The sequence below is a fragment of the Rattus norvegicus genome, chromosome 8 (genome assembly GCF_036323735.1).
Source record: "Rattus norvegicus strain BN/NHsdMcwi chromosome 8, GRCr8, whole genome shotgun sequence".
Classification (NCBI taxonomy): domain Eukaryota; kingdom Metazoa; phylum Chordata; class Mammalia; order Rodentia; family Muridae; genus Rattus; species Rattus norvegicus.
Window position 1 is genome coordinate 72,304,498 of NC_086026.1, and position 13,051 is coordinate 72,317,548.

At 39.5% G+C, this 13,051-nt stretch overlaps 1 protein-coding gene and 1 long non-coding RNA gene across 9 annotated transcripts in view; one reads left to right on the top strand and one right to left on the bottom strand.

Annotated features, from left to right (window-relative positions):
• Nucleotides 1-13,051, bottom strand: part of Pias1 (protein inhibitor of activated STAT, 1) — a 113,520-nt gene that overhangs the window by 70,932 nt on the left and 29,537 nt on the right. For 7 of the 8 annotated variants that reach the window (XM_039081109.2, XM_039081110.2, NM_001106829.3 and 4 more), the window contains exon 2: nucleotides 2,042-2,486. In XM_039081109.2, the coding sequence (XP_038937037.1) occupies nucleotides 2,042-2,483 (442 nt within the window). In that variant the 5' untranslated portion in view covers nucleotides 2,484-2,486. Of the gene's footprint in view, nucleotides 1-2,041; nucleotides 2,487-3,906; nucleotides 5,141-13,051 lie in introns of those variants that run through there. The other variant, XM_039081107.2, reaches the window with a different exon arrangement.
• On the top strand, nucleotides 4,108-12,928 carry LOC134480067 (uncharacterized). Its single transcript, XR_010054204.1, has 2 exons — nucleotides 4,108-4,227; nucleotides 12,657-12,928. It is a non-coding gene; the product is annotated as an uncharacterized LOC134480067 (long non-coding RNA).

The following is a 13,051-nucleotide window of genomic DNA, read 5'->3' on the forward strand; positions in this document are numbered from 1 at the left end:
AAATAAATCTAAAAACATTTTTTTGTTTGGCTGATTTGTTTTTTGGACAGAGGATTTCCCTGTGCAGCCCTGGCTGTCCTGGAACTTGGTCTGTAGACCAGGCTGGTGTCCAACTCAAGAGATCAGCCTGCCTCTGCCTCCTGAGTGCTGGGATTAAATTAAAGACATGTGCCATCACCACCCAGCTCTAAAAACAGTTTTGTTTTATTTTTTAAATAATAAAATGGTGTGTTATAAAGTTCACGCTGTTTGTTGGGCTGACAAATTGCTCAGCATGTAAGGGCATTTGCCTTTGAGCCTGACTGACTGATCCTGAGGACATGCATGGTGGAGAAAACCAACTCTCTAACCTCCTACATAAGCAGTCACATGTGCATGCAGAAGTGGACACACACACACACACACACACACACACACACACACACACAAATATTATAATAAAATTTGTGTTTGAAAATTCCTTCTTCTGGGAAATCCTGGGGAAAGCAACTAAAACCAAATACTTCCTCTATCAGTAGTAGAATTCCCGTAATGCTCCCAAAACCACAACCCCACACCCATGCACAAACGCTAATCAGATTCAGTGGATTATAAACAAACCAAGCAATAAAAAGAACCTGAAGTTAGGAGGGGTCATAATAAGGAGGGTCCAAGGAGAGCTGAAGGAGAAGAGGGTAGATAGGATCCAATACACTGTATATGCATACGAAATTCTCAAAGAATAAATTAAAAATCTAACAACAAAAAATCTTTTGCAAGAGACTGGTGGCATATGCCCCTAATTCCAGTAGAGGTAGAGACAGGAGGATCAAGAATTGGAGGTCATACTCTGCTTCATATGGAATGCCCGGCCAACCTGGGGTCCATTAGATCCCAACTTAAACAACACCCCACCTTCTCTAAAAGTACTCAAAACTTTTTCTTAATACTCAGCAATTCTTCAAACTGAAATGTTTAATATTAATGACAGGAATCAAGAAACATTTCTGTAAGAAACAGACAGGAAATATTTTAGGCTCAGGGGCATACATGATCTGTTACTTATACATTCACTAGTTTGTTTACATTTTAGGTATAAATAAAAAAATCTGATCTGGGGGCAGTAGCTCCTTCATGTAATCTTAGCACCAAGGAAGCAAAAGCAGGGAGACCCTCCCTCAAATATCAACAAAATTCTTCCATAAATATCACACAAAGATAAACCATTGGAGTTCGCTTGGCAGCCACAATTGCCAAACACCGATTTCTAACAAGCAGTGACCAAAAGGTCTGCTGTCAAAGTATATTATACCAAAGGCATCAAAAAAATCACAACAAAGTCAGTTTTGTTTGACATTAATAAAGCAAGATGACATAGTAGCAATTAAAGTGATTAATATGTTAATATATCGTACTCTGTACCTTTTGATAAGGCAATCTCAGGACAGGAAACCTAGTAACAGAAATGTCTGGCACTCATATTACCTATGAATAGGAGTTTGTGTATGTCACATGTGTATGGGTAAGACACATGTCTCCACTTACAAAACAGCAGCTGAAAGTTGATCACAACATCAAAACTTAAATTTCTTTTCATGATAATTAAAACTATTTACACATTCAAGTAATCCAAACTGGTCAGTCTGTTTTAGATGTCATCTACCACTGAAAATTAAGAACAGAATTTAGAGACTGGTGTAATTTGCTCTCAATTTTAATTCACAAGGGCTACTGTGCATTACTTAGAAGCCAGGTATGGTGGGACAAATGCCTCAGAGGGCAGAGACAGAAGGATCTTTGTGGGTTCAAGGACAGCCTGGTATATACTGAAAGACACAGGAGGACAGCCAGAGTTTATACAATAAAACTTGGTTTCAAATGTAGAATTTATTGTGTCTGACCCCATTGGTCATCACCCCACCTCCTTACTTTTGTCTAAACACCACCACTTCTGATATATTTGATTTAATTTAAACTCAAAAAATTCTCATTAATATTCTGCCAGTACTACCAAACATAAACTTAAGCACTGCATCACCAAACAGCCTCATATCACTCTTACCTAGACTGGTGGGTTTGATCAGTTCGTCCAGCAGGTCATAGAATGGTAGCTTTTGCAGCTTTATGTCCGGATGGACTGGGTGCAGCGCTGATGTGAGATGTGGGAGTTCCAGTTCATGTTTAGGTCCCAGAAGAGAAACAGGGAGTAATGGGGACGATGCAGGGTGACCATCGTAAGTGAGCTGTGGAATGGTGGATGGAGAAAGAGTCGCTGGCATAGGACTTGAATGTACGTTGGGGATAGACAAGTCCGCAGGTGTCATAATTTTCTGAGGGAACCGCCGCCTGTAGAGTTCTTTAATTTTCATTTGTACAGCAGGACTACAGCCAGCCTTTAACAAATGCAGGGCTTTTGTAAGAAGTTCGTGTTTGCGTCCGTGCTTGTTTCTCCCAGCGTAGCCCAACAGTACTTGGAGTTCAGAAACTCTAAGGCTCATAACCATTTGCTTAGGGAAAAAAGTAAAATGTAAAATATTAGTATCTGAAACCATAATTTACAATTTTAAAGTTTGTATTTAGCCTCTTCATATGGTTTGCTTAAATGCCATCCATTTTACCATTCTATTTAAACAAAGTTTAACTAATTAATAGCAAAGAAACTTTAAAAGTACTAGATATAAGTTTAGGGATTTCCATGTGAGATTGATTATGAGAGCCAGGATCCAGTTTATACTATGCAGGACCACATCGCGCTTTATCCTACTGTTTAGCAGTATCAACAAGCACTTCATAATTCTCCAGAAGCACAGACTGCGGACTGCAATAAGTAGTAACGTGCCCTCAGGAGTCTTCCCACTTTCTTGGGGAAAAACCTGTTAAGTATATTAAAGCCAGATCTCCACTTCAAAACTAGGTATTCACATTATCAATACTGCTCTATACTAACTCTAGAATTCAAGGAACAGTCGCTATCTTCCTGTGCTTGCTTACCTCTTAGTCTTTGCTTCTATACAGCTAGCTGGCAGTCTCATCAGATGCTAAAGCTTGCACTTCTCATTTAAGCCATCAGGAATTCCATCTGTACAACCATACTAAGTGAAGCCACACAACAGAAATCTTCTTACCTTCATTAATCTGTGGTCTCAATTTACTTATCACTGTTCGCTACTTCCCCCCACCTTCTAAGAACATGGAGATCTGATCACAATCTCGCCATTTAAAGCAACAGAAAGGGGAACCAAAGACCACACTGCTACTTATGGAAGCCCTGTCTCTGACAGGAAATGCCAGGAAAGACACACACCTGCAAGCTTATATTCATTAAATCCTCTATTCCTTAACTGTTGGATTCTCTGGCCCCATATCAAACACCAGCATACACAGTGGCTGTGTTGCCTCCCTACCTTCCTGTACCGCTCATTATAAATACCCTCTTTCTTTTCTTTTTTTTTTTTTTTTTTTTGGTTCTTTTTTTCGGAGCTGGGGACCGAACCCAGGGCCTTGCGCTTCCTAGGTAAGCGCTCTAACCACTGAGCTAAATCCCCAGCCCCAATACCCTCTTTCTTGGCCAACACATTAGACCAATGGTTCTCACTAGTTGTGACCCTTTAACAGAGCTCCTCATGTTGTAGTGAGCCTTCCCCACCATAAAATCACTTTCATTGCTACTTCATAACTATACTTTTGCTAATGTTATGAACTGTAATGTAAATATCTTGTATTTTCCAATGGTCTTAAGTAACCCTTATGCAAGATTCATTTCAAGATTCCTTTGACTCCACCTTCCCTCCCAAAAGGGTCACAACCCACAGATTGAGAACCACTGCACTAAGGTAGCAGAATAGCCCCCAAAAGTGAGCAATGAATGACGTTCTCTAGTGCAATATAGATGATCAGTCAAAGATAAAGTCCTTCCACTGTTCCCACCTTCAGGACCAGCTTCACCAGCCTGTCCTAGCCGAGTGGAACTGTTTTACTGTCTATCTCTTCTAGCCATTTCTTGGGTATTTATCTCCACAATTATCCTGCTGCACTGTCATTTCTATCCATATGGCGACTCCTTGCCTGGACAGAGGGTCTCCAGGGCTGATGACTATTCTAGAACTAGGGCTGATGACTGTTCTAGAACTAGGACAGTCTATGACCATTTTATCTTCTGTATCTAGTACCGTTTGTTATTAACTATTTGGACAGTGAAGGAATGAACAAGAAAAGCAGGCAGAAGGAATGGAGGTGGCATGTGCTGTGGTAAATCATTCAAATCAATGTCCAAATTCTTGCACTCTGCAGAGGTATACAGAGATGTAACCCAGAGTTTGGGAACAAATTGCTGAGCATAATGGCCAGCAACTGAAACAGCAGCAATTGGGAGGCTGAGACAGGAGGATCTAAGTTTGAAGCTAGTTTGATATAGCTGTTTTCTTTTTGGATATTAACAAAGTCTGTAAATAGGACAACAATGGCATCTTCTCCCTACTCACTAAAACATCCAGGAAAAGTATAAAATAACTAGAAAAAAAGAACTTCCAGGCATAGTGGAACATAAGGGGAAGGGGACTGTATTGGCTCAAAATTCAAGGGTAAAATTCATTATGGTGGGGAAGTAACATAGAGAGGAGCTTAAAGCAGCTGACCACATCTCATTCAAAACTGAAAACAGAGCAAGGAATGCATTCATGCTATTCAACCCTTTTTCTCCATTTATAAATCCCAGAACTCACAGTTACTATTAACAGCCAGGGAATGGTATTGCCCACAGTGGGCAGGTCGTCCCACATTGATTAACAAAATCAAGATACTCCCCACAGGCATGTCTAGAGGCCCATTCCCAGGTGATTTTGGATTCTGTCAATTAACAAGAGCTAGTGGTCATCACATAGGCAAATGTTTTTGTTATAAAACGGGTAGGGAGGAGAGAACAACATGAAATTTTAAAGAGTAATAACTTCCCTTTTAATTCACTTCCATTCTCTAAGCCACAAACAAAAACAATTCAATAATTACCACAAATTTCAAAGATGGTAACTTTTGTCCTTAATGTGAGTATGAGTGTAGCACAGACGTATTATTGTATTTCTATGTATTGTCACTCACAATTTACATAAAGTAAAATCTCTTGCTTGAAGGAGCAAAGAAAAAGTTAAATGACAACATAAACCTGTCTGTCTCAAAAAAGGCAAAGCAAACAATAGCAACCATTAAAGCAGTAACTGACAAATATGCACTCAAAAGACAGCAGCTATCAAGTTAAGGCTCCTAGTTTGGATCTTTAAAATGAAGAGGACTTACTATCATAGTAAAAATATATGGAGGGGGAACAAACCACATGCCTTTAAATTGGGGGTGGGAATCAATTAAAAAATTGAACCAAGTTTACTTCAATTTCCATTTCAAGCTTCACCATTTGAACTTAAAAAAAGAAAAGTTATGGCTATGTGGGCTCAATTTACCATTAATTGCACCTGATAACCTTACACAGTGAAAGGAGAGGTGGTGTTTCTTGCTATTACTGGAACAGCTTTTGCACACTCTTAGGAGACAGTAATAAGCTCAGTATTTCAAAGAACTGAAGAAGGGGTCAGAAAAGGTCTAGCCAGCCATCTGAGGCATCACTCAAATGAAAGGCTGCAGAGAATTAATTCACGATGCAGAAGTCTTGACAACACACAGGAAAACAAATCATGTAAATATTTCTGAGATGTTGAAATGAGATATATTTTAATCTGCAATGTCCTTAAAACTCTTCATTTGTTAAAACTACTGCAAAATAAATACAACTAAGGATAACATTAACCACAAATGGCTTTTAGAAATCATCACCTCCTAGCGGATTCCAGCATTCTACTGATGAGATCCTTGGATGAAAAGAGTTCTGAGAATCCTAGGAGATTAAATGGTTGAAATGGGTATATTCTTCACAGAAGAGTATTCTGTGATCTTTCTAAATTGTTTTCTTTTTTTTTTCGGAGCTGGGGACCGAACCCAGGGCCTTGCACTTGCTAGGCAAGCGCTCTACCACTGAGCTAAATCCCCAACCCAATTGTTTTATTTTTAATCAGACAGATATATACACAATTTTAAAATTCTTTTTAAAATTTTGGTTTTTATTTATGTGATGTACATCTGCATGTGGACGCCCAAGGAGGCCAGGGGGCTGGGGAGGGGAGTCATCAGATCCCCTGGAATTGGAGTTATAGACAGTTATAAGCCATCTGATATGGATGCTGGAAACCAAACAGGTCTTGGAAATACAGCAAGTCTTTTAAGCCACTGTGTTCCCTCCAGCCACACATGCACATTTTTTAAAACTTCCTTTTAAAAATTTTAGTTATTTATTTTATCTGCATGAATGTTTCGCCTCAATGTATGTATGTGCACCATGTGCATACCAGGTCCCTTGGAGGTCAAAAGAGGTCACTGAACTAGAGTTATAGATGGTTGTGAGCTAACATGGGTCCTGGGAATTGAACCCTGGTCCTCTAAAAGAACAAGTGTTCTTACACCACTGAGGTATCTTCCTAGCCCATGTACACATCTTTAAAAAGCCTAATAGCTTGACAAGAAAGAGTTCTTTGTTGCATTCTCAATTTTAGCTACTGCTTCTCAAGTTTTCACCATCTGTACAAGTTAATTTTTCCTTAAAGGTATCTACTGACTTCCAGTTATAAGAAATAATGGTTTTAGCTGTCAAATCTCCTCACCTACATTCTTCCCATCATAATTTATGATTGAATTAATTGTCTCTGCTTTCTAATATTTAGACATTATTAGGTCTAAATAAAATTTATTGGGGTTGGGGATTTGGCTCAGTGGTAGAGTACTTGCCTAGCAACCGCAAGGCCCTGGGTTCGGTCCCCAGCTCCGAAAAAAAGAAAAAAAAAACAATTTATTGCTGAACCCAAAGTACATCACACACAGATACTTTTTTTTTTTATATAATTTTGCTCTTTATACTTTATACCATTTTTATGCCTCATTAATAGTCTATGTACCTATCAATTCATCAGTATATTCAAACTTTCCTCTCAATGTATTCAATTACAAGATGTTAAGCTGTTTTAACTTTGACTGATTTTATTTTATATCTTTTATTTCCTTTTCCTGATTTGGCTTTCTTTTGAGTTGTCTTGTTTTGTTTTTGAGACAGTGTTGTCCCTGTATAGCCTAAGCTAGCCTGGGAACTTGCTATATAGCTAAGACTAGCTTCAAACTCTTTATCTTCTTATACCTCAGATCCGTGAGTGTTAGAACTACAGAACTCTTTCTTCCTAAAAATGTAGCCCTAGTAGCCAGCTCCAGGGCTCCAATATGGACAGTTAGATCTGAGCCCAGTGCACAGTTATGGTCACAGAATTCCCCTTTGATGTATCTTATGATCTCCCATCTGTATGCCACATTTCCTTGTCTCTGTTCCTCCTTTCTTGGCTTCTCTTATTGGGTTATTTTCTCCAATAGATTACTGAGAAAGGGGAATATAGAAGGTATCTTTCTTATTCCTTGCATTATACAATCAACATGTCCTCATACTCAATCCTCAAGTTTGGTTTAAAACGAGATTTAGAGAGAAAAATTTAAGCAGAATTTTGAATACATTTCTTTATTTTCTATTTCCAACGTAGGTTAGCCTAGGAACTGAAGAGAAGGCTCAGTAGTTAAAAGGACTGCTGCTCTTACAGAGTGCCCAGGCTCAGTTCCCAGCATTTACATGGTGGCTCACTACATCTTTAACTCCACTTTTAGAGGCTCTGACTCCTTCTTCTGGTCTCTGAGGGCTGGAGGCATGAATGGCACACATACATGGAGGCAGAACACTCATATACCTTTTAAAAACATTTTCTTAAACTCAGATGCTATGCTATCTACCTCTCAATACTTGGGGAGGTAGAGGCAAAGGGATCAGAAGTTCAAAGTTGCCCTCAGCTAAACTGTGTGTTTGATGCCAGCCTGTGTTCCAGGAGACCTTATCTCAAACAAACCACAGCCCCAGTACCATTCATCTCTAATCCTTCATGGTTACCTGTATATCGCCCATTGGGAAGCTTGCAGAATTTTCTCTTTAGGCATTCTCAAATTGTACAGCAATGAATTTTTAGCTTGTTTCTGCCTGGGCTAGCAACTGTTAAGCTTTTACATTTAAAGATGCATGTCCTGGAGGGTTTCTAACAGGTCTTCCTTCTGTGTTTCTTGTTCTCTTTCTCACAGCATGCCATTTAGATCCAAGCTGCCTCCCCAAAATTTTTTTAAAAATAAAAAAAAAAAATTAAGTGTCCTCAGGGAATTATAGTGAGGAACGGAATGTCCGTCATTCCAAAGACCCCCCAACCTCCTTTGTAGATACAAAACTTACACACATACACACACACACACACACACACGCCCCACACCTATTCCCAACTACACAAGGGGAAAGAGTCCATTTGGCAATTAAATAGAAAGTGCCAGTTTTATACTCTCATTAGCTATGACCTTCCTTATTAAAACTTGTGTCAGGAACTGGAAAGATGACTCAGTGGTTACAAGCACCGACTGCTCTTCCAGAGGTCCTGAGTTCAATTCCCAGCAATCCCATAGTGGCTCACAACCATCTGTAATGGGATCCGATGCCCTCTTCTGGTGTGTCTGAAGACAGCTACAATGTACTCATTAAAATAAGTAAATCTTAAAAAAAAAAAAAAAAAAGTAGTATCCACACTATGATCAAGGCTCCTGCAGCTAAACACGATCTCTTCCATTCACATTCTGCTGTGGTGGTTTCAGGTCAGTCACAAAGCAGACTCAGCATTCAGAGTCTTATCTACCATGACTACATAACCAAGTATAAACTAGAGTGAATTCTTAACAGACAAAATAAACAGTGAATGGTGTTATATTTCAGCTATAACATTATTTTCTGTAAATCTAAAGTTCTATAATTATATACCGTAAAGCCAGGCATGGCGACTCATGCCTTTAATCCAGCACTAGGGAGAGGTAGAGGACTGATGGAAGTCTGTAACCTACAGAGTTCCAGCCCAGTCTGGTACACAAAGTAAGGTGCACGCCTGCTAGGGTGCAAAGTCAGAGTGCTGCCCCCCCCCCAACAAATCAGATACATTAAGGAAAGAAAAGGAAAATAAATATTTTATCCATTATTTTAAAAGATTATTCAGTGAAACTAAATTCTTAATTCTGGACCATTCCTAATCTTTCCCATTAGAAATAGTTCATAAGCTGGGCACAGTAGCTCACGTCTATAAGCCTAACACCTGAGAGACTGAGGCAGGATCCCTGCTGTGTGAAGCCAGACTAGGCTACTACACAGTGAGTTCCAGAGTAGCCTTGGCTACAAAGAGGCATAGTCTTTCAAAACAAACAAACAAACAAAAAACATTTGAACAAACAAACAAGGAAAGGAGAAAAATAAAGATAGAAATAAAACAAAACAATTAATAACCAACTGGGAGATTAGCAATTTGTCACCAACCCCTAGGTCAACCAGAAAACCTAGTCAGACAGTTTCTAGTCAAAAGTAGTAAATCAGGTTGGCGGCATCCCTCTCCACGCTCATCTCCCTCCCAGTCTCTCGTCTGTTATTTATTTCTCAACACGAGACAACTGGAAAGTGATCTGCCGCACCAGCCCTCCAGCTAGCACCTCCATCTCTCAGCCTCCATCCCATCGTACTGATTACACTATGCTCGAAAAAGATGACAAAATATTGTGATTATATGTAAACAGAGATGCCATTTTCCTTCAAGCAATGTGCAAACTTAACATTGTGAAAGGGTTGCCATGGTTTCCCTTTTTGATAGATGATTTACACGTCATCCCCATCTATGTCCTACCACGTTCCATGAAACATATGGCTATAGGCTTCAAAAAGCTCCTTCTTGTTAACATGAATACTAAAAATAACAAATCTAACTCAGGCTGTTTTAAAAATTTGGACACAGCATTAAATTTAGTTTAATTTAATTTAAAATTCTAGAATTTAAAACACTAACACATTGACCAACTTCATGTGCAGAGACAGGAAAATATGGTTCTTATTTAAGGAAAAGGCTGTTCTGCATGTAGATATGCTATAAAAACTTCTTCCATGGATGGTCAGGTACTTACTCCATACACAGAGGGAGCTTGGGAACACATGAGAGATGAACATGAGAATATATTATGCTAATCCAACACTTACTGCGTGCCATGGTGGTAATACTATGCATAAGATTTGTATTTTCATACTGATTAGACATTAATTTACAAAATTATAATTTGGGAGATCCACTTCCATTTTTAAAAAGGGAGACTGTGGGCTTCTGAGATGACCCAGTGGGTAAAAGTCCATGCTCCCACTAAGCCTAACTATCTGTTTAATCTCTGGAACCCACTAAATAGAAGAAAACCAACATCTGCAGTTGTTCTCTAACCTCCACAGATTGGCTATGGGGCAAGTGTGTGTGTACACACACACTAAAATAAAGGATTGCCATGAGTAGTGGCACATACCTGTAATTCTAGCACTTGGGAGACTAGGACAGGATTGCTAGTTCAAAACTAGCCTAGACTAAAAGCAAGACTGTCTCAAAAAAAAATTTTTTTTAAATAAACAAACAAACAAGAAAGAGAGGGATAGCATACAAGTTCTCAATGATTCCTTAAACATTCAAAATTCTATACTGCTCTAACTATTAAATGAAATCTGCTCTTAGGAAATAGTTCATGCAATCAGTAGTCTTTTAATATTTGAAACATTTTCAATTATAGTGTTTTCACTGACTCAGGTGGATAAAAATAATAAAATGTGGTGCTGGAGAGGTGGTTCAGTGGTTGGGAACACTGGCTGCTCTTCCAGAGGACCCAAGTTCAATTCCCAGCCCTCACGTGGGAGCTCACAGCTGTGTGTAACTCCAGTTCCAGAGGATCTGAGACCCTCACGCAGACATGCAAGGAGAGCACCAATGCACATTAAAGTTAATAAATCTTTAAAATAATAACAATAGTAGTAATAAATTGTATATGTTAAATGTCTAAATGAGCCTGCTACATAAGTTCTAGTAAACAGGATTTCTTTTCTTAGCACAGATTTGACTCACAATACAAACTGCTAGTAATTCCTACCATATATATAAGAAAACTGACACTGAACTTGAGGTCTGACTATAAAATGCTGATGCTTGACCCCAAGCCTCCTGAGCTCCTTACAACTAACCAACACCAGGTCTTACCTAGCACAAAGCTTTGCCAGGATACACCCAGGACAGACTCAGGAATGGTGGGAGGGAATACTGAAGGGGAGCCACAGAAACGAGACAACAAAGTAAGGAAGCAGTGGGATAAGAACATGGGTGGCAATGGAATGTTACAAAAGCTGACTTTAATGAAGTAACCTTTAGTACGGTAAGCTTAAACAACAAGGCTTCTAGCTAAAGTCACACCCACCAGCAGGAGCTGTTTATCTTCATGAAAGGTAAGAAGGAAGTGGGACAAAGAAAGTGGGACGTCTAAGAGAAACCATAAGTTGTGTTCTGTATTCAGGCTATAGGTGAGTCTTTGAAAAATCAGTACTGTCAGGGGGCTGTCAGTGGTTAAGAGCAATAGCTGTTTATCCAGAGGACCTGGGGTCAATTCGCATGTAACCTCCCACATACTGGCTCACAGCTGTCTGTGACTACAATTCCAGGGGATCTGATGCCCTCTTCTGGACTCCAAGGGCACCAGGCAGACATGAAGTGCACAAACATACATGGAGATATATTGAGAGGCCTAAACAGAGATGAACTTTTAACACACACACATGCACACACAGAATGTATTCTATAAAGTACACAAGGTCTCTCAAATTCTGGATCCCAGGACTCAGACAGGAAAAGCCTGAAGAGCCTATATCAGAACTACCTCAGAGCACCAAGAGAGTTTACTTGAATTTACAGAGCTAGAAGGGTAAGAACTCAGACTCCAAAATCAGATCCCAAGTCCTACATTTAACCTGTTATAATGTAGAGAGGCTGGGAAGGATCACTTGACATCAGGAGCTCAAGATCTACCCAGACAACATACTGATCCTGCTGAAACAGTAAGCTCCAGCTTCAGAGAGACTAACCACCAAGGAGATGCCCAGCATCAACCTCCAGCCTCCACAAAGGCAAGCACACTTACCCACTCACATTAATATGATACACACACACACACACACACCCACACACACACACACACACCCTGCCCCTCGTCAGTTCAATGGTCAGCCATACAATACCAAAAGCCCATATCTCAGCAGAGCAGGGAAGATCAAGAGTTAGAGGCCAGCATGGACAACGCAATGACACGCTGCCTTACAACATACAACTAAAAGAAAGTTAATGTCATTCAAATTTATTTTGCTATTAATAGATTGTTGTAATTTACCTTAGCAAACACTATTTTAAAAATAAATGACATTAAAAAACAACAACCACCCATTGAGGAGGGAGGCAAGAGGCTAGGAGAGAAGAGAAATCCTAGAATTAAAGAAAGCACTTGCCATAAACCTCCCAGCACTGAGTCCTCACCACTTGTTCACATACAGACACACCTCATTCCTTCATATATGCAAACAAATGTTTGAATAAAAATTAAGCTATTTCACTAAACTGAGAATCGGAAGCAAAATCTGTTTCTAGAACAAATACTCAGCATTGCAACTCTGTACTTGTTACTTTCCACAGATTCTGGAAAACACTAACCAATTCAGGACGAGATGTTTACTTAGAAAAAAAAATGTACTGAACAAGAATGGACCACTGAGGGCTGGAGAGATGGCTCAGCGGTTAAGAGCGTCCGACCGCTCTTCCAGAGGTCATGAGTTCAATTCCCAGCAACCACATGGTGGCTCACAACCATCTGTAAAGAGATCTGACGCCCTCTTCTGGTGTATCTGAAGACAGCTACAGTGTACTTATATATAATAAATAAATAAATCTTTAAAAAAAAAAAAAAAGAATGGACCACTGAAAATGCAGCAGACTTTAACCTAAAAGAACTGCCCAATCCTTCACCACTGACACTGTTTACATGCACGTGATGCTTCTAATTAAAAACAGATCTTATTTTTCCTTACGAT